The sequence below is a fragment of the Sturnira hondurensis genome, unplaced genomic scaffold, assembly GCF_014824575.4.
Source record: "Sturnira hondurensis isolate 20B ecotype Veracruz unplaced genomic scaffold, ASM1482457v3 Scaffold0005329, whole genome shotgun sequence".
Taxonomy (NCBI): domain Eukaryota; kingdom Metazoa; phylum Chordata; class Mammalia; order Chiroptera; family Phyllostomidae; genus Sturnira; species Sturnira hondurensis.
In genome coordinates this window covers 5,717,583-5,744,507 of record NW_028077960.1, presented here as the reverse complement: position 1 = coordinate 5,744,507, position 26,925 = coordinate 5,717,583, and the positions used below count along the sequence as shown (strand labels likewise).

At 40.4% G+C, this 26,925-nt stretch overlaps 1 protein-coding gene across 9 annotated transcripts in view; it reads left to right on the top strand.

Annotated features, from left to right (window-relative positions):
* Window positions 1-26,925, top strand: part of LRRC49 (leucine rich repeat containing 49) — a 167,028-nt gene that overhangs the window by 94,763 nt on the left and 45,340 nt on the right. For all 9 annotated transcript variants that reach the window (XM_037047154.1, XM_037047156.1, XM_037047153.1 and 6 more), the window contains 3 exons: window positions 9,736-9,883; window positions 21,030-21,113; window positions 24,999-25,165. In XM_037047154.1, the coding sequence (XP_036903049.1) occupies window positions 9,736-9,883; window positions 21,030-21,113; window positions 24,999-25,165 (399 nt within the window). The remainder of the gene's footprint in view (window positions 1-9,735; window positions 9,884-21,029; window positions 21,114-24,998; window positions 25,166-26,925) is intronic.

Below are 26,925 nucleotides of genomic sequence, written 5' to 3'. Positions count from 1 at the left end.
CGCCAAGATGGAGGCATAGGTGGAAACACTGTGCCTTCTCCCACAACCAAGTTTGAATACAACAAAGTTTTGGAGAACAAAGACAGCCAAAGAACAGAAAATTGAATTATACAGAAGTCCCACAACAACGAACCGTTCAACCGGTAATAGGGGCAGAGCCAGCAGCGGAGCAGGGTCAGGCAGGAAAGATCCCCAGACCTAGGCGCGCAAGTAGCCCGGACCCAGTCAGGGTGTGGGGCAGACTGACCGCAGTCGCACATTCGCGCACAGTGAGACGGACCACGCAGGCCCCAGGGGGCGAACCCAGTGGTGGAGGGCTGACCGAGGTGGCACACTCGCGTGCATTGGGACTAAACTCGCGGGCCCTGGTGACGGTGGCAGCTGCCACACCTGTGGGGGCTGAGGAGGGAGGTGGCAGACGGGACGCCATTGCTCCTCTTTGACCCTGTCCCCACATACAGCATCACAACCCAGCGACTGAGTTGCCCTGCTCTGGTGAACACCTAGGGCTCTGATCCTGCTATGGAACAGGCACGAACAGTCCAAAATATGGCGCAAGGAGAACTCAAAGTCCCAGAACTCAAAGGCTGATAACTAAGTGACCAAGAGATTGCCAGCCTATCAGAAGCACAGTTCAAGACACTGTTTATCAGGATGCTCACAGAACTGGTTGAATTTAGTCACAAATTAGAGGAATAAATGAAGGCTAAACTAATTGAAATGAAGGGAAATGCACAGGAAACCAATAGTGATGGAAAGGAAACTGGGACTCAAATCAATGGAATGGACCAGAAGGAAGAACAAAACATCCAACCAGAAAGGAATGAAGAAATGAGAATTCAAAAAAATGAGGAGAGGCTTAGGAACCTCCAGGACATCTTTAAACGTTCCAACATCTGAATTATAGGGGTACCAGAAGGGGAAAAGAAACAGCCACGAGTGGAAAACGTATTTGAACAAATAATAAAGGAGAACTTCCCCAGTCTGGCAAAGAACATAGACTTCCAGGAAATCCAGGAAGCTCAGAGAGTGCCAAAGAAGTTGGACCCAAGAAGGAACACACCAAGGCACATCATAATCACATTAGCCAAGATTAAAATGAAGGAGAGAATCCTAGAAGCAGCAAGGGATAAGGGGACAGTCACCTACAAAGGAGTACCCATCAGACTGTCAGCGGATTTCTCAAAAGAGACCTTACAGGCAAGAAGGGGCTGGAAAGAAGTATTCCAAGTCATGAAATCCAAAGACCTACAGCCAAGATTGCTTTATCCAGNTGAATAGGAATATATATCAATTAGAATTAGACAGGCATAAAAACAGAAGAAGCTGGTTAGCTATTACTAACTAAGCACTTAGAAACAACTACCAAGGAGTCAGAGTCCTCAGTATACAAAAAACATTTTAGACAGCAAGATAGATAGCTAAGTTAGATATTACAAAGGCTTATAGTATATTTCCTAACCTCTGCTTGGTCTAGCGTACCTGTTGCCAATGACAATTTCTGAGAACTTTAATAAACAATAAGACATTCAAACTGTATACATAGAACTATTTCAAATTGTCTGATTAATGGTTTTCCTGGTCAAAATAATTTTTGTTTAACATAACTGAAACTATGGAAACTTTCGTACTTTTCCTGGTTACTGTTGTATTGATTTTTTCTGCTTAACTGATCATGCTATACACCTGTAAATGTTAATCTATGCCAAAAATGAAAATATAAAAAATCAGCTTGTACTTGCAATAAACGGAACAGTGCTTCACCTGCCTTTGAGCTGTGTAGTTGCCTGTTACCCAACGCCGACGCCTACTCTCACCTGAGGACCCTTAGATGGGCTGTGGCTGGACCACGGCAGATGTGTTCAGTTTGTGCAAAGTTGAGCTGTGCACTTAATGATTTGTGCACTTTTCTGTATGGGATATGTTGATTAAAAGCTCAAATAAAACTGTAAAGCCATCATCAATAGGAGGAAGTTCCTCCAAATAACAAAATAGTTTCAAGACGGAATGTCCTTCCATTAACTGTAAGAGAGGAATTTGGTTTGCAGAGGTGTGTGGAGCCTACTTGTACTGACTAGGTCAGTTTAGTGCAGGGGCCTCTCTCTGGTGGCTTGAGATGGACCAAGTGGGAATATTTACACTATGGAAAGTGTTTTCCCAGAGAGCAGCTGACCCTGTATCATACTGAATTTAGATCTCTTGGCTCACAGGATATTTGACTTGTTTCATAGCCAGTGTATTTATTAAAATTAAAGTTGAAAGTGGCTACAATGAGCCTGCTTTTTGGAGTTATCCTTACAACGGTTTGAGACTGCAGAGTCCTTTTTTGTTTCTGTAAATGTGAGGAGGCTTATTTGCATTCACATATCAATTCAGGAAGAGAAAAGATGTCATTAAGAACTTTATGAGGGAGGTAGAGGTTGAGGGGAATAAAGGGAAGAAAAAACAGGACAATAAATAGCATAATCAATAAAATATATTTTAAAAATAAAAAAAAAAAGCCCTGGCTGGTGTAGCTCAGCGGATTGAGTGCAGGCCTGCGAACCTCACGATCGCGGTTTGATTCCCAGTCAGGGCACATGCCTGGGTTGCGAGCCAGTTCCCAGCTGGGGACGCACGAGAGGCAACCATACATGGATATTTCTCTCCCTCTCTCCTTCCTTTCCCCTCTAAAGAGAAATAAATAAAATATTTTTAAAAGATTAAAAAAAGAACTTTCTGTATCATTTCAAATTTGGTACAGGGCTGTTCCATTTTTAAATAAAGTTCCCCATCTTTTCACCAAAATATTTTAGCAATCATTGATGATCATTATCTAGATCCATTATTTCATTAGGAATTACAAAATGGTTGTATTCTGTGATTCTTCAGGTTTATTTAAAATCGGAATTCTTCTGTAAAGAAAACCTTTATTTTTAGTTACTCCAAAGAACTGTTTGTACAGGAAGGGTGGTCTTGATTTCATTTATCTCCATGCATTGCCTTTAACTTTTTTAATTTTAATTGATTTTTTGTGATTAGAAGTTGTCTTTTAGAGTACTGATTTTTACTCATATTTTCAAACTTGTTTTATTTATTGAAATATGCTGTAGTACTTTTTATATTCGTGTTTGATAATCCCATTATATGAAGAAAGTTGAGCTAATCTGACCATGTCATCTGTTGTTTCTGCTAGCTGTTGACCAGAGTGCTTTATTTCCTTTTGAACTGTGAGCTGTTTTTGTTTTTTTTTCTTGGTGCCTTACTTTTGGAAATTCTTTGGAGGTTTTATAAAGGTAAATTCCTCCATAGAGAGGTTTCACATGTTTCTATCATGTGTCTATAGGAATAACTGGCCTGAGAGCTCTTCCAAAAAAAAGAGTCAGTTCTCCTATTGAAATATTTTAGATCATCCATTTAGTGTGGATTTAGGCTTCAGATTGTGTTTTGTGATTATCGATAATCAAGGAAGAATTTTCTTCCCCTGTACTTAGCCCCAGATTTTGAGATAGGCAATATTTGGGGGGTAGTAAGAAAGTTTTAAACTCACTCATCCTATGTTGAGAGTCTAGCCATTGTATCTCAGAGTTATGGACAAATCTCCAACTTGAGTGGCCCCTGTGAGTTGTTGTCTTTGGTCCTTTGGCCTTGAAGATCACTTAAGCCAAAGCTCAAGTCCATTAGGTTTTAGTAAACACCTTCAAAGCAGAAAGGTCAATTTCCACATTTTGCTTACCTCTCTGACTTCCCACATTTAGTTTTCTTTGTGGCCTATGTATTTCTCATCTTTGAGCAGGTTATTAATGCATTTAATTTTTAAAATGTATTTTATCTACCATTTTCAGTTGTTTTTAGCAAGGACCTCAGTTCACAAACTCAGCTTATTTTATCAAAAATAGAACACCATGCCCTGGCTGGTGTAGCTCAGTGGATTGAGTGGGGGCCTGCGAACCACATGATCATGGTTCGATTCCCAGTCAGGGCACATGCCTGGGTTGCAGGATAGTTCCCTGGTGGCTCACGAGAGGCAACCATACATTGATACTTCTCTCCTTCTCTCCTTCCCTTCCCCTCTAAAAATAAATAAATAAAATATAAAAAAATACAAACAGCATTATGTGCTCTTTTCTTTAACTATGTTTCATTCTTTAATACTGAAGTGTGTATTTCATAGATCTTTCTAATTATTTTGTGCTCGGCAGTTGTGTGTATTCCAGTCCTGTTGAGCACACTGGGTTCTGTTGCACTTCATTTCACTCAGTAACTCCAGTAAAATTTTCACTGATCTGTATAAAAATGCGAGCTGTTTATTAAGATTGTTTCTGAGTACATGGTAGTTTATTGATATGAAGAAATGAAACCCCATTTTCTAAAGTACCTAATTTACTTTTGAGGGAGGACGTCCCAAGTGGAGAAATTTGGCTAATATTTGGGAACTGTTAGTTAAATATCCATGTGGTATACATACATACATGGGCGTTTTATCTTTTCTCTGTGCTTTATCAAGTAAGCATAAAATGGTCTAAAAACACTTCCTTTCCCTTTGAGATGTGAGTTTGGTCAGGGGGGGTGGATTAGCCCTCTGTGGGTTCCGCAGCAGACCAGAAGCAGATACGGCCTGGGGAGGAGACCGCCAGGGGAGAATGGGTGTGTGAGTAATCTGGAAAAAGATTAAAGCTGAATTATGAGTTGAATGTCAGCCTTTGGCCCAAAGTTTTTCCATTCTTGGTATTCTGAAGAGGCAAGCAAGTGAGTGTTCTTAAAAAGAGAGAGAGACTGTTCTTAAAAGTAGTACTACTTCACTATGATTACTGCTCTACTTCCAGGGTTGTTTTTTTAATAATTTGATTTTGATTTTGTTTGGTTAGGCAGGCTATAACCCTTCATTTGGCTGTATTTATACTTTAAAAGCATTGTTTTGTTTGATTAGAGAATGTTTTTAAAATCATATGCATTTGTCAGTGTGTTTCAAGGAATGTCTGGCATGTTTATTGGTCAAATGTCTTGCAGGTGGAAATAAAATTTTGTGAGGAATCTCATGGATGAAATACAGATTTATTTTTACTTTAATAAAACTGTTCAGAGCATACAGACTTCAGTTGGGGTGTCAGTATCAGCAGCTGATCCGGGAAGAGTTGCCGGGATAGCGTCCGCTGAGGACGGCCACGGCTTGCCGGTTCCCGGCTCCTCCTGTGGTCGAGCTTGAACTATACAGTGGGTATGCACCAGATGGGCAGCCACAGGTCCTCTCGACCTCTGAAGTACTTCACACTTCACTGGGCATGCTATTTTATTCTGTATCCACAAATGTGCCTTTATCAGAATTCAGTGAAGATACTTTTTGGATTTGTTTTTATCCCTACCCAATTGCTAATGATTAGACTAATTCCACTCCCCAAAGGAATAGTTGAGACATAGGGTTGGGGACAGTTATAATCAATTCAAAGTTATACTTAGGAATAAGAAACAAATCATAGGTTGTAGTCTATCTTGTAAATAGGTAGTAAATAACAATAAAATTGGAATCTACTTACAATAAAGTTTTCTAGCTTTGCATTCTTTCTTTCTGGACATGTTATTTACACTTTTAAAATGTATCTACCTGACTTGGGACAGATAGCAGGTCATAATGATTCTTAAATAACATGATGTCTTTTCAATAACAATTCTAAGAAGAGTGTAAGAAAATTCATTTATTTTTTAAATCCATGATAAGCCCTTTGGAATCATTTCAGTAAACCATATTCTTTTGTTCATTCCCCAAGCTTTATTGAACAAGCTACTTAATACTAGCTACTAAGTCGAGGCATTGGTCACAGCACATTTCTAGCCCTCAAGAGCCTTCTGTTGAATTCTGTTCAGATATGCTAAGCCACTGGAAAAAAATTCACTTCATCATAGACCATCGATTTGCTCTATTGCCTGTGCTGCTCACATGAGTTAATATCTTAAGGTTGGAATTAGTTATCCCATCCTGTGGTTGTTGGAGGCCACCAGAATACAATAGGTGAACAGGTGATCTGTCAAATATTTATTTTTTACATTTTAAATCTTTATAAATCCATTTATTTAGATAAAATTTACATGTAATAAAATGCACCCATTTTAAATGTGAAATTAAATGAATTTTGACAAAGTATACACTGTCACCACCACCTCATTCTCCTGAGACAGAAACCTGGTTGTTACTCTAGATTCCTCCCTTCCTCATGTTCAAGTGACAACTCATTTCTGTCTGGGCTGCACTCTGGAACCCCACAGAGTGTACCCCTTCCTCTTCACTCTCATAGCTACTGCTTTAGTGTTCGACAGGCGCTTACTATTTTTCACCTCTATTACTTCATTCTGTTGATACTTTATAACTGGTTTTTGACTCATCTCTTTTTCTCCTTCATATCCTCCATAATGCTATTAAGTTCTGATTATTCTAATCACAGTATCTCCACTTGCTTAGAAACCTTTGAAGAGACTTGGCAGTTCCCATTATGAATCATCAGTTTCTGAGTAAGGATGGATTGGTTCACGGTGCAACTGACGTGATGATAATAATCATGTATCACTTAGCAGCTAGAATAGCAGACGTGTGGAATAGCAGACTTGTGGAGGGAAGGTGATGAGTTAGTTCACTTAACATTTGCCTTGTGTTTTAGTTTTGAAATGATCAGAATCATTTTTATTTGATTTAAGTTTTATGTTAACAACTAAAGGGCTGGAGAGAAGCATCTTTTAAACATGTATCTCAAACACCAGAAACTGTTCTGAGATGTTTGATATTGATGAAAAAATAATTTTATTAATGATAGGTGGGAAAAACATTACAGTGTTCATTGTATTTACATTTGACGAGATTAAGTTTAATGCATGAACTCTCATTTTTGTCTACATATATCAGCTTTTCAAAAATATATCCCTATAATTATTTCAGCATGTCTCAGAAACTACAATATACATATAAATCATGAGATTTACCTTTTAGATTGGTAAAGGTAAGCTCTGAGGTAAAATACTTGATTGCAGAATATTTCTTTACCTTGAATGGGAGCAAAACACACTAGAAATATTTTCAAACGACAATAAAAACTTCTTGTTAAAGACCTTGCCTCAATCTGAATTGTCGACACATAGGGTGTTTTCACTGGTACGCAGGACATTTTTTATACATAGGTAGGAAATCTCAACACAGGAAGAGGAGTTATTAAATATAGTGCCTGGGTAACGTATTTTTAGGCCTAAGTGTTACATTGGTGATTTGAATAGTCACTGAATGAGGATGACTCTAATAGAAGTGAGTTTACCACCCTGTTCTGGGGTATCAGTTAGAAAAGGGGTTATTCCCTTCTTTAAAAAACAGTGAATGTCTCAATCAAAATTGCAGCAAGTTACTTTGTAGATACCAACAAATGGATGCTGAAGTTTGTATGGAGAAGCTAAGACCTGATTAGCAACACAAAGAACAAAGTTGGAGGACTCACACTAACCTATTTCAAGACTTAGCATAAAGGTGCGGTGATCAGGACAGTGTGGTGTTAGTGAAAGAATAGACACATATCCGTGGAACGGAATAGAGGGCCCAGAAATAGACCCACACAAATGTAGTCAAGTGATCTTTGCCAGAAGAGCAAAGTGAGTTAAATAGAGAAAGAATAGTCTTCAATACATAGTACCAGAACAATTAAATATTCATATAAAAATGAATCTAGACACATACCTTTTACATAATTAACTCAAAATCCATCATAGACCTAAATGTAAAACAGAACTACACAACTTCTAAAAGAAAATCTAGAAAACCTTCGGTTTGGCAGAGTGTTGATAGTACCACACCAAAAGTGTGGTCCAAGAAAGAGAGAGGTGGTTAGTTGGACATCATGAAAATTAAAATCTGCCCTTTGAGAGACACTATTTAAAAAACGAAAAAGGCCCTGGTTGGCATGACTTAGTTGGTTGTGCATTGTCCCACAAAGCCAAAGATGGCCAGTTCGATTCCCACCCTGTCAGGGAACATGCCTGGGCTGTGGGCCGGCCCCTGGTTGGGACACATGAGGGGCAGCTGATCAGTGTTTCTTTCTCTCTTTCCCCCTCCCTTCCCCTCTCTCTAAAATTAAATAAATAAAATCTTTTTAAAAAGAATGAAAAGACAAGTCACAGACTGGGAGAAATATTTACACAACATATCTGACTGGAGTCTTATCCATTATATATACAAAACTCTTAAAATTCAACCACAAAAAACCAAGAAACCCATTAAAAATGGGCACAATACCTAAAAAAACAGAAAGGAGATGCACGGACGGAAGTACGCACATCTTTGTCTCTAATACCGTCTGCCGTGGAAGGAACATGGCTCCTCGGAGAGATGGCTGATGCCAGGTCTGGGGTAGGAAATACGAGTCTAGAGAATTTTGTGTAAGGAAGCACCTCTCAGATAAGGTCAAGTTAAAGGAGTTCATCATCACCAAGCCCTTATTATATGAAATGTTAAAGGGACTTATTTAAGAAAAAAAAGATAAAAAACATGAACAGTAAAAAGACAGCAAAGTCACAGTTATTAACAACCACACTTAAAACATAAGCAAACAACTAGAACAGGAACAGAACCACAGAAATGGAGATCACATGGAGGGTTATCAACAAGAGAGTGGGAGGAGGAGAGAGGGGGAAAAGGTACAGAGAATAAGTAGCATAGACGGTAGGTAGAAAATAGACAGGGGGAGGGTAAGAATAGTGTAGGAAATGTAGAAGCTAAGTAACTTATGACACATGGACATGAACTAAAGAGGGGGAATGGGAGGGAGGGGGTGTGCAGGAGGGAGGGGGTGTACAGGGAATGTGGAGGGGAATGAAGGGGGGAAATGGAACAACTGTAATAGCATAATCAATAAAATATATTTTAAAAAAGAAAGTAAGGAAGCACCCCCAAAAAAGTCTCCACATCCACCATAATGGTGGAAGTATGTCCAAAGGACACACTGAAAAAACTTCCAGTACCCAAACTGGAACAATTTAAGCAAAGTAGTATTGGACTATAACCCAAAGTATAAAATGAATATTCATGCAAATAAGTAGCAGGGGAAAAAAGCCCTCCTAGGATGAAGAATTTCAAATAATTTATGCAGATGCTGCCCTCAAGGAGGGGAAACTGAACTTCTCACCCTCTGAGTGTGGGCTGCCCATAATGACTTCCTTCCAAAGAATTCAGGGGAAGGAAGAGCAACTTTACACTGGAGAAGCCTAAAAAACACAGCCAGGCGATCAGGTTCAACATCAACAGTGATGTTATGTTGGTTACTAGTACGTACCTTAACCCTAGTCCAATCACTGGAAAAACATCAGACCGATCCCAGTTGAAGGGGGCCCTAAAAATAACTGATGAGGAAGCCCCAAAACTGCCCAGGTCATCAGTACCAAGGGAAGTCAGAGAAGCTGTCACAGCTAAAAGGAGCCCAATAAGATGTGACAGCTAAATGCAGTATGCTGTGCTGGATGGGATCCTGAAACGGAATAAGGAGTGTAGGTAAAAACTAAGGAAATCTGGATGAAATATGGACTTGAGTTAGTGAGAATGTATTGATATTAGTTCATTACTTGTAAAAATGTGCTATACTAATGCAAGATGTTAGTAATAGGGGAACTGGGTGGAGAGTGTGTGGGAACCCTACTATCATCTATTTTTCTGTAAATCTAAACTGTTCTGTTAAGCAAATCAAAGTGCTATTTGAAGGTCTCTAGATAACCCGGTGTTTTCTGTCTCTGTAGTTTTGAGAGTGTCTGCTGCCTCGCTGACTCTACGTCTCTCTCAGACATCACTTTTGATGGCAATCCTATAGCTCAAGAGTCATGGTACAAACATACCGTCCTTCAGAACATGCAGCAGCTGCGCCAGCTGGATATGAAGAGAGTCACGGTGAGAACGCTGCCTAGGGGCTCGCTAGGCTGCCGTCCTGACTGTGGACCGGGAAGCTGGGATGCGTCTGCTCTGCTTGACAGTGAGCTAGGGGTTATCATAAATGCCATGACGGTGTATTTCGTGATTATGATTATAGATTTTTTAACCACTCTCGACTGTCATTGAATAGGGCTCTTTAAATTCCTAACCTAATATTTAAATTCATCACTGTGCTCGTATTTTTATTCTTGCTTAATACCTAACTAATAATTTACTTTGGAATGGGTGAGAATTGCATTGATAATGGCTAAGAACATGGGTCCTGGAGCCAGAACACTTACGTCTGAATCCTGGCTTGACTATTTTCTAGGTCGTGGGACCGTCAGCAGTTTACTTAACCTTTCTAGACCCCATTTTCTCAAAGTGAAATGGGGATCATAATTGTATTATGTCATAGGGTTATTGTCAGGATCAAATGAAGTACTAAACCTAAGAACACGACTGCCAGTTTTGATATGAATTCTGAGTGATCAGCTGGGTTTATTCAGCTGCCAGTTAAGTCATGGCCGGTCCCCCGCTTCCCGATGTGTGCAGTTGGCATCTCTCCCTCGGCGACGTAGTAGGCAGCCAAGGGCGCTAGCAGGTAGTCAGGTCTTGGTTCCTTCCCGAAGACCAGGCCCTGGCAGGGCTCTGCCTCTCTCTTTGTTCCTGCTGGGAGGCACGGCTCTCTGACCTCTCCACTTGCTCAGACCTACGCCATCAGCACTGTTCACACTTCTCCCCTGGCCTCCGTGCCTCTCTTATGTGAGCCACGGTACTTCTCATTGCTCTTGCTGATAGGGTTGAGGTGAGTGGGGTAAGAGGTGAAGCTAACCTACTTATATAAATTAGTACTTAATTATGTATTGTTTCTTACAGTGAATTTATATGTCATACTTGTCTACCCAACCAGTGCCCTAATGGGCAGAAGCCATTCTTCCTTCTCCTCTCCTGACACCTGCAGATGTTCTGCCACCTCCCTTCTGTCTCCTCAGTGTTGACAGTGTAGTGATGTTTAGTAGAGACTTGGTTGGGTGAGATTTACCTACTTCTATGCCTTACATAAAGGAGAATAATACTGTACCTAGTCATTGTCCTTGTACAGTTGATACAGTGCGTTTGCCTGGTAAGGAAATGAGGGCAGAACCCCCGCGGGTAGGGAGTGGGGCCCGCTGTCCTGCTGAACGCAGAGCAGTGTCCTTCACATCTGTCCTCCCCTGTTTTCAACACTTAAAAAACTCCTCAGTGGAAGCAATCTCAATATTACAGAAAAGTTGTACATTCACTATAAAGAGCTTTTTTTTAAACCATTTGAGAGTGAGCTGCTGACTCAGTTTCCTAACAGCCCTGAACACTTTAGTGTATGTTTCTTGTAAACAAAGACATTATCCTGTACAAACACAATATAACCAGTGAAATCAGGAAGCGAATACTGAGTAATTACTTGTGTTGAATTCTCATATCACATTCAGTTTTACCAGTTACATCAAGAATATTTTATACAGCACAATGATCCAGTTTCAAATTACACATTTGCAAGGCCTAGTAAAATATAAATACTTTTCTTCCCACCTGTTAAGTTCTGCTCACTGGGCTAAAAACCAAATTAAAAAGATACAGGTTAATAGGAGAAAATAAAACTTTAATATACGTGCCTGGGGAATTCACATAGGCATGATAATTCCATGAAAATCCCAAAGACAGCGAGGCAACACTGGGGACATAAGATACTTTTGGGCAAAGGAGAAGGTGAGGATATGGGGTATCAGATCTCAGAAATGGGAATGGGCAGTTTGCACTCGTGTGCAGTTTGAAAAAGAGCAGGACACACTTGGCAGACAAGTCCTTGCGAGGTGACCCCGGGACGGCAGGGCACGCGTGTCCGCCTGGCGAGGCCTCTTGTTTCCAGCGCTGAGCTCCAGTTAGGCCAAGGCGACATCCTCAGGTCTCCTTCCTGCAGCAGGTTTCTCTGTCTGACGGCCAGTGGTTCTTCCCGAGTCTTTTGTTTCTTAATAAACAGCTTAAAGTCAATATTCAAAAAAGCAGCTTCTTGGCGGCAGAATCCTGGCCCCTCCGCATTGCGTACAGGCGCGCCCACATCCCTGTTGCCGCCATTTTGTGGGCACAGGCCCTCCGTTTTCCTTAACCTGCATGACTTTGGAGCTTAGGAAGATTACACATCAGTTATTTTGTGGAATGACCTCAACCTAGGTTGTTTTTATGTTTCTACAAGGTTAATTTTTAGCTATAGATCTTTGGTATAAATGTCACAGAAGTAATTTTGCATCTTCTTATTGTATCTGATGGTCAAGTGATGTGTAGTTTATATTTATCCCTTTATTGATGTTCAGTTAAGATGGTGTCTGCCAGGGCTCTCCATGTGAAGTTACTGCTTTCTCTTTGTAATCCCATTCCTCATAAGAATTTCACTTTATTCATTTGTTCATGTTGGAGTTGTTGCCTGTGGAAAGGAGGCCCTTCCATGGGGTCACAGGAAAGCATTCCAAGGGCCCACCCGTGGGAGACTGTGGAGTGGCAAGGAGTATCCAGGTGAAAATCGGCCCCTTGCTTTCCAGTGTCCCATATCCGTCCGTTGTGCCGTGGAAAGAGTCCAACTGTGTCCTCAGCAAGGCTGAAACCAAGGCCAGTGTCCAGAGTTTCCGTTTCATATTAAAGCTTAGTCCTTCGGAGCCCAGGCGGTCTGCTGTGGGCCCCATGGCTGCTAGACCCGCGTGGTTCTGTGTTCCCGGGTAAGGGAGGAACTCACGAACGAACGGGTGCATGCTGGTCACTGAGTGAGAGAGAGCGAGCTTCTTTGCCCCCCTTGGGTTATAACCAGGAGCTTTTTCAAAGTAACCAGTCAACTTCCCAAGCTTTTGCAGGCTTTTGGTGTGTCCACAGCCCCGTTAGACTGACCGGCCTCTGTGCCGCCTCCCTCTGCATGCCCCCGGCAACCAGGTCTGCAGGCAGGCAGTGCCCCCGGGGTTCCCTGTGCTCCAGGGATCCAGGTCCTCGGTGGCAGTCCCCTGGACTGTGTGAACGGGTCTGTAACGGCCAAGACTCTGGCTAAGCAAGCAGGCCATGCTCCCCAGTTTATTAAAGTCAGTCTCTAATTCCCTTTGTGCTCCGTCTTCTTACTATCTAGTTAACTACTTACAGTAACAGTATGGACCATCATATTTAGTTTCACTTTTTATTTATAATTTTTTAGCAGTTTTAGTGTGAATCAATATACCTTTATATAGACTTTCCGTAACTGGATTGGCAAAAAAGTTATATTGGAACACAGTTATGTTTATCCATTTATGTATTATCTACACCTGTTTTTATACTGCGTTAGTAGAATTGAGTTGTTGCTCAAGAAACTATATGGCTACAAGCATAAAATATTTTCCTTCTTGCTAGAAAAGTTTGTTGACTGACACCTGTTCTATCAGAATTTTTTCTGTTTAAAAGACTATCTCAGCTAAGTATGTAATTTACCCTGTAAACCTTCTAGCTAGAGTAGATTACACAAACATTTCGTGAACTTCTCTGAACTAGGGCTGTGATGCCCAAACTGCGTGCCAAAGATGTTGTAGTGAACTCACAGGGACACTGTGGAATGCTTTCTGTTTTTAAGGGAAATGCCATGATACTTGGTATCTGTGAGATACTGAAAAACTTCTAGTTCCAGGTATTTTACCATTTCAACATTAGATCACACTGTATTTTTCTCTGGCATCATATCTTTGCAAAGCTGAGTTTTCAGTGGTTATTGTGATAAAAACAAAAACCATGCCAATCAGTATGGGCCAGGAAACGATGGTGGCAGTGTCCAGTTGTTAAACTCTGCAGCCAGTCAGATACTAACAAAAGATAAGGGAGCCAGGCATCTAATTAAACTGGATTAACTAAGCAGTTACAGCTTCATGGACACCCCAGGGGACAGCCACGTCCACCATCAAAGGGACTTAATCCTGGAGCAGGCAGGGTTTCAGTTCTCCCTAAGGAGACTCCAGTCTGTTCCCATAGACTAATGGGGGGTGGGGGCGGGGAGAATCAGCAAGGGAAAAATTCCTCTGCTGGGACATGTGCAGTAGAAGCCAGGTGGTGGCGACTGTACAGAGAGGAGTCTAGCCTGAGGCAATCTGGGGAAAAGACTGGACAGGATGAGGTCTTGGAACCCAGAAGATCCAGGAGAGGGATTGGATAGGAGGAGGGTCCAGCACAAGCTCACAAAGGATTAGGAAGATTGGTTAGTTTGAAAGAAAGCCCCCTTTCTCCCCAGCCCAAGGTGATACAATCACAGGCCAACAAAGGCCCAGGCGTGTTCTCTTTCAGCAGCAGCCACGTGGGCCTGGGTGATGCAGCTCTGGGCGAAGAGGGCTGGACGGGAACAGAGACTGAGCTGGACTGCTAGAGCCCTGGATGATAGGCCACGGCAGCTCTGGGTCCTGGTCCTCCTCCTGGGCCCGGGAGGCTGGACGCGTGCAGCGGGACAGAGCTGAGCCACACGGTCGTGGATGAGGCAGTGCAGCAGCCTTTGCAGGGGCTTCGCCGCCCTACGCACCCTTCCATTGAGTGTTGCCACTGTTGTTCAGACTCTCCTGTGCGTGAGCCCCTGAAATTCTTTTGGGAACCCATTTCCAGACTGGTCCAGCAGACCCACCTTGGTCCCCGTCCGATCCAACAACACAACCTAATCACAGTGTGTGAGAAGTTGTGTAATGAATGCCACATAGGCACACATATTCCACTGGTGAGTAATCGTGGTTATTTAGAGTGGTACATTTTTTCTTTCAATTTATATGTATTATATTTTTCAAATGACTACTGAGTTGCTAGAGCATGAATACTTATTAAGTCATTTCTTAACTACAATAAACAGAGCTATAGCACATTTCTTTTGACCTAGAAGTACTGTGGAAAAATTCCTGAGACATTCATTCTTAGTCATGTTGAACTGAGAAGTTTTATTCTAGGGTCTGTATTAGATACTAGAGATGATAGAGCAGGATTTTAATTACGGTGTCATGCATAGGCAGTCACGCAGCCAGATTAGAACCCAGAATGACCAGGTAGATGAGATAGATTAATTGATAGTTATGTGTGTGTACACACACTCACACACATAGTGTGGCAAGAGATAATGTGGTGCTAAGAGAGAATATGAGTTGCTGGCTTCAATACCTGTTTAGCTTTTTTATTTTTTTGAGATTTTATTTATTTATCTTTAGAAGGGAAGGGAAGGAGAGAAGGAGAGAAATATCAATGTATGATTGCCTCTCATGAGTGCCCTGCTGAGAACTGGCCTGCAACCCAGGCATGTGCCCTGACTGGGAATTGAACCACGATCGTGTGGTTCACAGGCCTGCGCTCAATGCACTGAGCTACACTAGCCAGGGCTCCTGTTTAGCTTTTTAAATCTCTGTTAAGAAGAATGGATCTTAGTCTGTAAAGTGTAGAAATAAATATTAATAAGGTAAAAATGAAGCCTAGAATAGGTGAATCAGTAGGTTTGAATTCAGACCCATCCAGATCAGGGCCTGGCATACTTCTGTAAAAGGGCCTGATATAAATATTTTAGGCTTTGGGAGCTATACAGACTCCATTGAAAACTACTGTGTCAGTGAGGTGTGAAAGCAGGTTTGTACGATTCAATGAATGAGCATGGCTGTGTTCCAGTGAAACTTTGTTTACAAAAGCAGGTGGCAGACTGGATTTGGCCCGCGGGCTGACCTAGAGCACTGAATAGACAGCGAACGAATTGCCAAACCACGGAAAGCTGTTTCTGGGAGGCGGTGTTGAATAATAGAGCAGCTGAAAGGGAGAAAGAGTGTAAGTTCCACTACTTGTGACAATAAACTTAGTATCGATTATGAAAGAAAACTGAATTAGATTATCAAAAGATGGGTTGTGAGTATTTAAGGAATTGATCACTAGGAGGCAGCATGAGTTCACTAAGAACAATTCACACCAGTGATTTTTCCACTCTAGATGTTATAAATAGCCCCTCTCAGAAGAGTGCTGTAGATAGTGTTTTGGTACTTAAGCAAAGCATTTGACAAAGTCTTTTGTGAGACTGCTTCCAATTGGGTGAGAACATGGCTAAATGGATTTGTGGTGTAGATCAAATGGATCAGATCAACCGGTTGATGCCGGAACTGATGGATGGCGGCGGCAGAGGAGCCTGTGCCAGCGCACCGGGAGGCTTTGCCTGGGGCCCCTTCGATTCCACATTTTTGTTCAGTGACTAGATGACAATATTTATTTTATTCTGATAAAGTATGTGAATGACAGAAACCAGAGAAGATGGAGATCCTGATATGTTGGCTGATCAAATCGGAATCTAAAAGTAGCTCAGTGATCTAGAACAGGTTTAGCAAACTGGAGCCTGTGAGCCAAATCCATTCTGCAGCCTGTGTTTGTATCGCTTTCAAGTGCAGAATGGCTTTTATATTTTAAAGCATTGTTTTTAAGAAGAAAAGAAAAACAGAATATGCACTAGAGATCTTATGTGGTTCAGAAAGCCTCAAATATTCATTATCTAACCCTTAGAGAAAAAGTTTGCTAACCTCTAGTTTAATCAAATAAGTAGAATTTAGCAAGATAAAAAAATAGATAAATTAAACATTCTGCACTTGACTCCACAACATCAAGTAAAACATTTCTCACCCCAAATGCAGAGAGATGAGAAAGAAAACTAGCCTTGGGATTGGTATGTTCAAATTGAGTTGTGAGATATGATTGTTAGAAGTTAACATGGTTTGAAAAAAATTCATTTATAAAAATAGAGGATCCAAAAACAATGGAGACAGTAGTCTTTAATGATCAGACAATCTGGACTTTTCCAGAAAAGCTGGCATGACTTATTGACAAAGGAAAAAACATAAGGAAGATATTGCAGGTCTTCAGATATTTTCATGACTGTTCAGTAAGAAAAAAGACACATTTTTGAAAGCCTAACACAAGGACCATTGTATAGAAGACTCTGGGAGGCAGAATTTCCTCCTATTTATTTCTAAGGCAGTATTTTGTGAATGTAGGCAGTATGTCTGCAATTCCGAAACAGATACAGTGTCGAAAGTTTTCATGTGAAACCCACATTTAGTTGGTTTAATATGAGCTGATTTATAATTTGCTCTCTAAAAAGTGGAATAGCCTATTTGAAACAGAAATGGTGATGTGGTCACTATTACTAATGCTTACCTCCTTTTGACATGTGGGAAGATGGTATTTCCTTTCCTCTTGCAGTTAGGTGTGTTCATGCAATTTGCTTTTGCCAATGAAATGTGAGCAGAGTAATGTATATAATTTCCAGGTGGAAGCATTTAAAAACCAGTGTGTGATTCCCATGCCTTTCTTCCGTGGTCGCTGTGGAACACGTAATCGGTTGAAGATGCCATCAGATCACGACACGTGGGAACACTGAGCCACGGTGTGTAGGACAGGTGTAGTGCCCTCTGCGTGACCAAGAAGTGAACTTGCCTTACTGTAAGCTGGTGTGAGTTGTGAAGCTGTTGTAACAGCATGACCTAGCCCATCCTGGCTTCCCCCCTCAGTAGTTAACGGCTGATTTCCTGGGGCCAGTGGCAGTCAGGCAACAGGGGGGCCAGTGTTTCTGCACTCTGCCATGAACTGGGACCCCAGGAAAATCTGTTTTCTCTGTAAAACAAGATTGTTTGGATGAAAAATATGGACCATCTTCTCTAGACAAAAACTGTGATTTTAAAGTCTGTTTTAATACTTGTGACATAGTCAAAGAAAACAATGTATTTTCTGTCTGTTCTATTATTTTTAACTCTATGGTTAAAAGCCCACAATACCATTTACTTTTTTAATTCCACAGATTGCTGCGTATATTAGGATCATTTTGTTTAGTTTGGAACAAAACTTCTCATATAATATATGCATTGTTTTAAGGCCTTAATAATCTGCTAACAGATAATCCAGGTTATCAAAACACCTATTAAATCACTACACTTCTTAATTAATTTGAAATCATTCCTGTAATAGGTCTTCATGACAACCAAAATATGGAAAAAATTGATTTGTCCCAACTACATCCCTTTCATTTGCTATATAAAGGATATGGCTTTTATCCCAGAAATTGAACTATTAACATGAAGATGCCAGAATTTCTGTTTTTTACTTTTACCAACAGATTTATAGCTTATCTTTAAAATTAGAGGTATATTATTGTTTCTAAGTTTAGTCACTCTATATAATTATTTGGGCTGAAATACAGTCATCAGATATATAAATTCCTTAAAACACTCAGTGTTTGAATTGATGTGGCCTACATCCAGTTTTCCTAGGCTGGGCTTTCCTTTTAAAGTCTTACTGCCTTCAATAGAAGCTCAAATTCTTTTAGAAAATCTGATGGAATCACCTCTGAAGTATGTGTAGTGCGTGATCCATACAGTTTCCAGTACTGTTTGAAGTTGGCTCCTTCAATAACCAGCCTGTTTCTAGTTCACATTTTATAGATGAGTCAACAATTGAACATCAGTATAATTTGTTTTTTAAAAAGTTTGTTCTGAAATAGATTGTATTTAATAGGTAGCAAATCAGTATTTACTAAACAGAAGAATTTAATTATTAATCCAGCTACTTTATGAAGCTAGGAATAAAAGTTCTGAATTTTTTATTTAGTTTATTTTTCCTCATTACCTCTAGTCAGCCTCACATTAAGAAAAACTAAGTCCAAATTGTAAAAGACCTTTAAATTCACCAAAAATCACATTAAATTTCTGTTCCCTTCTAAACAACTGAATCATATGGCATATCACTACTGAATTTTTAACCTCAACCTTTTCAGCTCTGTAAAGTCAGTAAAATACATTTAGATATGCCCTTGTTATAAAAGAGACAACAAATTCCATTTCTGCTGGTCCTGTTCTGGTTTTGTAGCCATGTGACCTTGTGTAAATTGCTGAACTTCTCAGAGCGTCCATCTCCCTGTTCCTGAGATTGGAGACTGCCAGCGGATGCATTTTAGCTCCCTTTTAACTTTGTAATAGTTTCTCTTTGAGCATGTTCCATATATTTCTTTAGTCTAGGTCTGTCTTGGTCTTCAGAAGCATTTATAATGGCTTATCCTCCAGAATACATTTGACCTTCTTTAGTTCTAATGTAATAGATAATCACAGATGTACTGGTCACGATAGGGCAGATTGTGCTGCAATAATGACTTCTCTAGCCTCAGTGGAGTAAACTACCAAAGTTTACTTCATGCTCATACTAGTCTGCCCATAGGATGCAGCCTGGGAACCTCGCTGTGCATTGTCCTTATTCCAGGACCAAGGCCTTCCGAGTGCCCACCATCAGGAGCTTCGCAGAGTCTGTGGCAGAGGCCAGGGAGAGAATAGCTGTGTCATACATTGTCTTTGAAAGCTTCCACCTAGGAGTTAACACATGTCACTTTTGTTCATAGGGCATTGGCTGAAGCAAGTCAGTGACCACACCTGGCTTCAAGAGGGCACAAAGTAGTATCTTACAGTGTGGCCTGGATGTGGGGAGATAGCTCTTATGACTATTTATTATGTTCTAAGTAAAATGATGACTTCTGGTGAGGAGTATTAGTACTACCTTTATGGAGGGAAATTTGCAAACATATCAAAAGCCCTAGATAATATGTCATTTTATTTAGCAGTTCCAGTTATAGGTAATTAATGAACAAATATATAAATGTGTACATACAATAATTCATTCCTTAAATATATAATTATTAAATATCTACTGTGTGCCCGGAGTTGACATGGTCTGTACCTTTATGGAATATTTTGGGGTAGGAGAGGGGAGAAGTAGTGCCGGAGAGAATTCAGGTGAAACCAGTTCATCGTTGTGAGAGGGAGGTACAGGGGCTTTGGAAGCTTGCAGGAAGCTGCCTCTGACCTACCTTTCAGCCATTTGATTTTCTCTTCAGCGGTGTAAAATCTACTCTGTAAACCACCCCCCCCACTGAATTTTTCATTTCAGTTTTTATAAATTTCTATTCTTAAAAGAGTTTACCTTCAAATATGTTGAATCACTTTTTATAGTTTCCTGTCTCTTATGATGAAATTTTTCTCTCAAATCATGACGTAATTTCAAGTGCCCACAAATTTTTTGATAATAAAAATTGGAAGTTCCATGGTTATAATTTACTCTGCTAAAATTTTACAGTCTTCAGGGGGAAAGTTTGATCAAAACTGTGTGTACAGGTTGTAACTTGTAAAAATTTGTTCATGGTGAATATTTTAACATTATTTAGTTTCTTTTTCTTTGTTACCTTCCTTCATTCAGCCTTTCATAAGAATAACTATATTCCATACAGAAATGATAAGATTTGAGTAAGGGTGTTCAGATTAGGACTGATTTTTTAAAATTTTCTCAATTGTCAGCACTGGCTGGTGTGGCTCGGTGGATTGAGCACTGGCCAGGGGTCACCAGTTTGGTTCCCAGTCAGGGCACACGCCTGGGTTGAGGGCCAGGTCCTCAGTTGAGGGGCACTCGGCAGGCAACCACACATCGATGCTGCTCTCCCTCTCGTTCTCCCTCCCTTCCCCTCTGTCTCAAAATAAATGAAGTCTTTAAAAATTTTTTTCTAAACTATCTATAGTGTTATCTTATAGTTTTTAGAATTTAAGAAATTAGACTGGCCAAATCAATTTAAAAACAAAGTAATGATATTAATAGAGAATTGTCAATATCAACAGAGAGGTTTTAAAAGGCTTTCAGCTTTCACTCTTGTTTTATCATTTAAAAACTCTAATTTTCAATCATAAATCACATCAAAATTGCCCGAGTGTTATTTTGCTCCTTTTGATCGTCACCGTAGAAAGTTTAAGCCTTTCCGTGCGGCACTGCTGTGCTCCGTGCAGAGGAAACTCGCACACGCCTGCTTCCCTCTTTCTTCTTCTTGTCTCACTTTCTCTCTCTTGTGTTAGCTAGGTTTATCTCACCTCCAGAGGTAGGGGCAGATTGTTTACAATTAGGAAGAAAGAAGAAAATAAAGAAGAACGTGCTAATGTTTCTTTGAGGGTATAGTTTCTATTGGCTAAGTAGCATGTCTCTCACAAAGAAAATCAGACGTGTAGAACCAAAGATACTTAGCATAAGAAAAGGTTAAATACTTAATTCTTTTTAAAAATTTCTTTAGGAAGAAGAAAGGCGTATGGCGTCTGTTGTAGCAAAAAAGGAGGAAGAGAAGAAGCGGGAAAGTCATAAGCAATCCTTGCTTAAGGTACTCCCCTGCGGCCTGCTTGCGCGTGTGAGCCCGCCCCAAAGCTGGCCACTCGGCTGGAGCAGCGCTTTCCGCCTCTGAGGCTTTCGTTCTTGTCAATCGAACTGTTTTTATAAACACCCCCAAAACTTTTATAAGTTTACAACCTATAAAGAAACCTATACTCCTGAAATATGATATAATGTACATCACAAAACACATGCAGACGCTATTTTAAAAGGAAGATAAAATAAATATAACAGAGGTTGTAATTTGTTCCCACACAAGTGCATCAGCTGTATTTCCTCATGGCATTTAATGTTCTGAATCTGAAAGCTTTCAGTTGGCTTTTCTGACACAGAGATGGTGAAGATGATAGGGATGTATGGGTTGAAATTTGAGATGAACTGGTTTTAAGCGATTAGCATATCAGATATTTCTTTCCTTAAATGTTTTATTTTAAAATACTTTACATTAATATCACAAAGTATAGTAAAGATAACTCCAAGCTTATATCTTGTGCTTCATGTGTGCCCAGTCCCTCTCAGCTCAGGCTGCTACTTCAAAAGTAGTTAGAACCGTTACTCAGGTGCTACAATTTCCTGGCCTGCTGACTCCTCCCCACCCTTTGTTTCCCCTCGTTCCATTAATTAGGTGTGTCTAAGCCCTGTCTTGGCATCTGTACTTTTTGATGACTTAGCCAATAAGATTTCAGTTTTCCCAGTAATGGCATATCCCTAAGGGTTGGCCAAAAACATACTGGCTTATAGGAAATCTAGTTGTAGGCAGATTTTTAAAAATTCACAGGAACAAGCTTTACCATTGCCAGACAGTAGCACGGCAGACTTTCCGACTGATTCACTTAGACAAAGCCGTGTTTCTTACCACGCCGGTGCTGCCATCAGATGCATACGTGAGTGAATGAATGCATGAACAAAAAGTACATAAATAAGTAGACCAAAGCTCTTAGACCTAAAGAACACTTGTGTGAGCCCTGGAGCATGGAAAGGAAGAATAAGCAAAGAAACTCCATACACGGTTTAGCGCTGAGCTGCTCTGAGTAGAGCAGGCAACAGATTGCACGTGACAGCTTTGCACTGAAACTTTCTCGTTGTGTACCCGATTCAGCTGCTTGCTACTGTTGGCAGTTTTGAAAATGTGCCATTATAATTTTCGGCACGTCTGGTTTTTGTTTGGAAAATTTTTACAAAAACTTCAAAAATAGTGAATGCTTCTCTTGCAGTCACTAAATAGGACTTTTTAATTATGAGGGTAACTTAGTTTTTAAAATTCTTAATAAGAGAGAAAGAGTGGGAAGTCAGAAGACCTGGGTTCTAGCCCAAGCTCGGATTGGGAATCCCGACCCCAGAGACCTCGGTGTCTGCTGGGTACTGTGTCACGTGGCAGCAGGTGTGGGTCACTGAGAAAATGGGTGTCTGGTTGGGGGGGGACAGGGGGAGCACGTAGACGCCTCTTCTGCCTGGTTGCCTTTTATCTGCCCCCCTCCCAAGCTTGGGAATGAATGGAAATGAGAATCGTGGCATACACACGGGTGTGGCATTGCTTGGGCTATGAAGACTTAACTCAAGTGGCAGAGCTGAAGTTTGGCGTCCTCTGACATAATTGTCATTCTGACAGTTGTCACTCAGAATTAGTAATGTGTTGCCACCTGGCTTTGGAAACATGATGGAAACTGATATGCTGGGTGCATCTATGATAATTGAGCATCAAATTTTCTTTTGGGTACCTTTACCCCTTTTGCTTTGCATAATTTCTATCTTTTCATTTGCTTGTTTCCTGCTCTAGGTAACTAGTGGGATAGTACTAGTTACCTAGAAACATTTCAACCTATTACAGTTTTTTAGTAGTCCATATGTAATTATTAATTTTAAGACATTGTAGTTTATACTGTGAATCTTAGAACATTATACTGTGAATCTTAGAGCCCTGTGTGGCCCCTGGCAGCCAGTGATTCCCCCGAATCCCAGGCTGCACTCCTGTTTTAAAATATGTCTTCCCTATTCCTGGGCCCTGCTTTAAAAAAGTCATTCTGTTAGCCTGCTGTGTATCTGACTTTAATATCCCATGTAAAGGGTGCTTAACTGTGGGGTGGGTATTGGAAAGTGTTTACAGCTTCAGAGCACCTTGTTACAAGTTTAACATACTCAGTGGTATAAAGGTATTTTGCATCTTTTTTCTAAGCACTGCTGTATCTACCTCATTAAGGATATTTCTTTCTGCCAACTTCTAGTCAGCCAGAAGGCCAAGTGCACAGAGCCAACCTGATAGCCATCCTTCATTAACTCACTGTCCTTGCCTCTTTCAAAGTGGCCTTGGTAATAAATAAAAATAATGGCATTGCTTAGGTTAAGAATTGGATTGTCACACACAGTCTTCTGCAAATAACTGAAATAGAATTTTCTAAGGTAAGGTGCCTTTTTATTACAGATTTGGGGAAAACTACGGTAAAATAGCAGGTCTCTACTTGCTTTAGCTAAGGAGGACATACATAAAATGTCAGAAAGTCTCAGAAGTGTGTACATATCAAGTATAACCCATTTAACTATATAGGCAAATTTGAAATACCAATCAATAGGAAAAAATGCTAAAAACATCTCTAAAAACAGAAATAGAACTTCTTAAAAGTTTAATTAGTTTTGTCATTACTTTTTATTCCTATTCAGTGTCACTTCTACATGCTAAAACTTTAGATAGCCAGATACCGGCAAAGAAGAGGAACTAAAAATAATTATTTACATGTGTATGTGCACTGAGCAGATGGGCGGAGCGTCTTCCTAACATCCCCACGGCTCCTGAGGGAGCAGGCGAGGAGGAGGGTCGGCGTCGCCCACTGACGTTTCATCGGACGATTGTGCTCTTAGTGAGGAGGAAAGGACAAGTGTCTGTTTTCATCCTCTGCTCTTATTGACAGGACATATAATAGTAGTAACTTTTGATAATGTAGAATAGATTAGAATAGTGACTATTTCCCCAAATCCATTCCTGTATAAGTCAACTGGGAGCATTTCAGCCTGGTGTAGCTTTTTTCAGAGGTCTAGATCTGCTTTTTCGACACATTCCGGTGAGGGAGTGGAGCCCCGTGCCCTGCTCCGTGCTCCTGAAAGCGAGGTTGGTTAGCAACGCCTGGGGCTTTGTTAGAAATGCAGATTTGGGAGCCCTGCCTGGAACACGCTACATCAGAATGGGGCGAGAACAAGCAACCGGTGTTCTAAGCTCTCCATGTGATTTGAGGTACTCTGAAGTTTGAGGACCACTCCCCTAAGGCATCCATTGCACCTAATGAACTAAATTATTTTATATTTATCTAGGATAGTACTAGTTACCTAGAAACATTTCAACCTATTACAATTTTTTAGTAGTCCATATGTAATTATTAATATTAAGACATTGTAATTTATACTGTGAATCTTAGAACATTAATTAGTCCCTTTCCTTCTCTCCTCCTTGCCAAGATTATTTCATCACGTTAGTCCTAATTACTGGGTAGAGAATGAAAATATTACTCATTTTTTCAATCTATGTTTAAACACAAAGACATGTAAATTTATTTCAAATTAAATTTTCAGATAATACTTAAGTATATAAATTTTTGTTTAACTTCCAGGTACTGAATTTTCAGATCTCCAGTGGGAAGCAATTACTGTTTGTATATATATATATATATATATTTTTTTTTTTAAGGTTGATAGACCATTATTAAGATGTTTGAATGCAGAGGGGAATAAAGGCTGGTTATGTTTTGTTTTGGAATACAAATTTGTAGCTACTTTTAAGGAATAGACTCCTTTTTAAAGTGTGACTATGGTAGCACAAACAATGTGTTCTCAGAGACTCTCCTGCTACCAAAAGTGCCTTATGATCTTATTACAATGAACTCTTTCACAGGAGAAGAAAAGGTTGACAATTAACAACATAGCCCGGCAGTGGGACTTGCAACAACATCGAGTAACAGATATTGCTACAAGTCAAGACAGACAAGACTCTGACTCCCCCTCTCGGGACCCCTGTCAGATGGATAGAGGCACCATCTCTGCATTTCCAGAGGAAACCGGGTATGCAATGGTATATTCTTCCCAGACCCTAGTCTTTGGAGAACTGAATTTGAAGCAGAAATGGGAAGCCATCTCACATATAATTATTTAACAATAGTGTTTTTAGGAAAACCTACTGAAATGAGAAGTTTAAATTTAAAATTTGAGATGAAATTATTGTCAAAATACACTGATGCCTAGTTTTAAAACCATTCAGTGATTTTCTATTTGCCATAGGAAAAATGTAGATTAATTAATCCAGCCTGTGAGACCCACCTGCTACCCTTCCCAGTAACTATCTTGCCCTATACTTTTGCTGCAGCCTCAGTGATTTGCAGTCAGTCACTTCCACGCTCGCTCCTGCAAATAGGTGCATTCTCCCTGACACCACTGCCCACTCTGCTTCCTGTGCCTCCCCAGGCTTTGCCTCCAGCTCAACCTGGAGGCCTTAAATTTAGACTGAATTCATATGAAAACTTACTTCTTCAAGGCCCCTTCTCTATTTCTCAGAGACTACAGTAGATGAGATACTCCTTTTATCTCAGTACTCTGCACTTCGCCTTCTTAGCACTTCTCATTACCATAATTAAATAAGTAGTGGGTAATCGTTTCAGATCTGTTTTCCCCAATGGAATGTAAGTTTCAAGGAGAAAAGAATCCTGATTCTCTTGACCTATATCATATCCCCAGCAGCCAGCACAAAACCTTACTCCTTAACTAGTGTTATTAAGCATTTCAGCATAAAATCTGAATAATTATTTTAGTTATGTTCTAGTAAGGGTGTCACACCTGTGGCCTGTGGACTACATGTGGCCCAGGATGGCTATGAATGTGGCCCAACACAAAATTGTAAATTTACTTAAAACATTATGAGCTTTTGTTTTGATTACGTGTTGCAGTGTATTTGATGTGTGGCCCAAAACAACTCCTCCTCTTCCAGTGTGGCCCAGAGAGGTCAAAGGTCGGACACCCCCGCCGAGGATCTGCCCATTAGCATGGCTCAAAACCGAGTTTCTTCTATGACATGTGTGTCACATAACTCATGTTTCCTGGTTTATGAGGAAATTCTAATGCACTATCTAGACTGAATATTTTCCTCTCAAAAAAGCACATGGGAATCAAACAAATAAGAGGAATATGTGTATGTGTGTGTATATATATATATATATATATATATATATATATATATATAGTCTATCTAGAAGGTATCCAGCCATGTCATATGCAAAATAGAGACATTTACTGAAGAAGATACAAGATACAAGAAACATTGTACATAAGACAATGATGCCCCAGTCCCCTTCAAAGTATGCACTTTGGGACCTCACTCAGTTTCTCCCAGTCACCTTCAGCTGCCTTGTCATATTTTCTTGAATCTCATTGATGGAATGAAATCTCTCTCCGTTCAAAGGTAATATTTACATTGAGGGAAAGCCAGAAGTCGCAGGGCACCTAGTCTGGACTGTTAGAGGGGCTGAGTCACCTGGGTGATTTGATATTTCACCAAAATACTCTGCACGAGATGTGATACGTGAGTGCGTGCGTTGTTGTGATGAATCTGCCAATCACCAGTTGCCTGTAGCTATGGCCTTCTGAATCATCTGAATAGTTGTTTTTTTAAATTTTTATTTAATTCTTGTTCAAGTACAGTTTTCTGTCTTGTATTCCCAGCCCTGCCCACCCCCCCCCCAGTGCTCCCTACCTCCCTCCCACATCTGAATAGGTTTTTCAGAGGAATGTTCAAGCTTAATGCAAAATTTGATGCAGATTCCTTGCTTTAC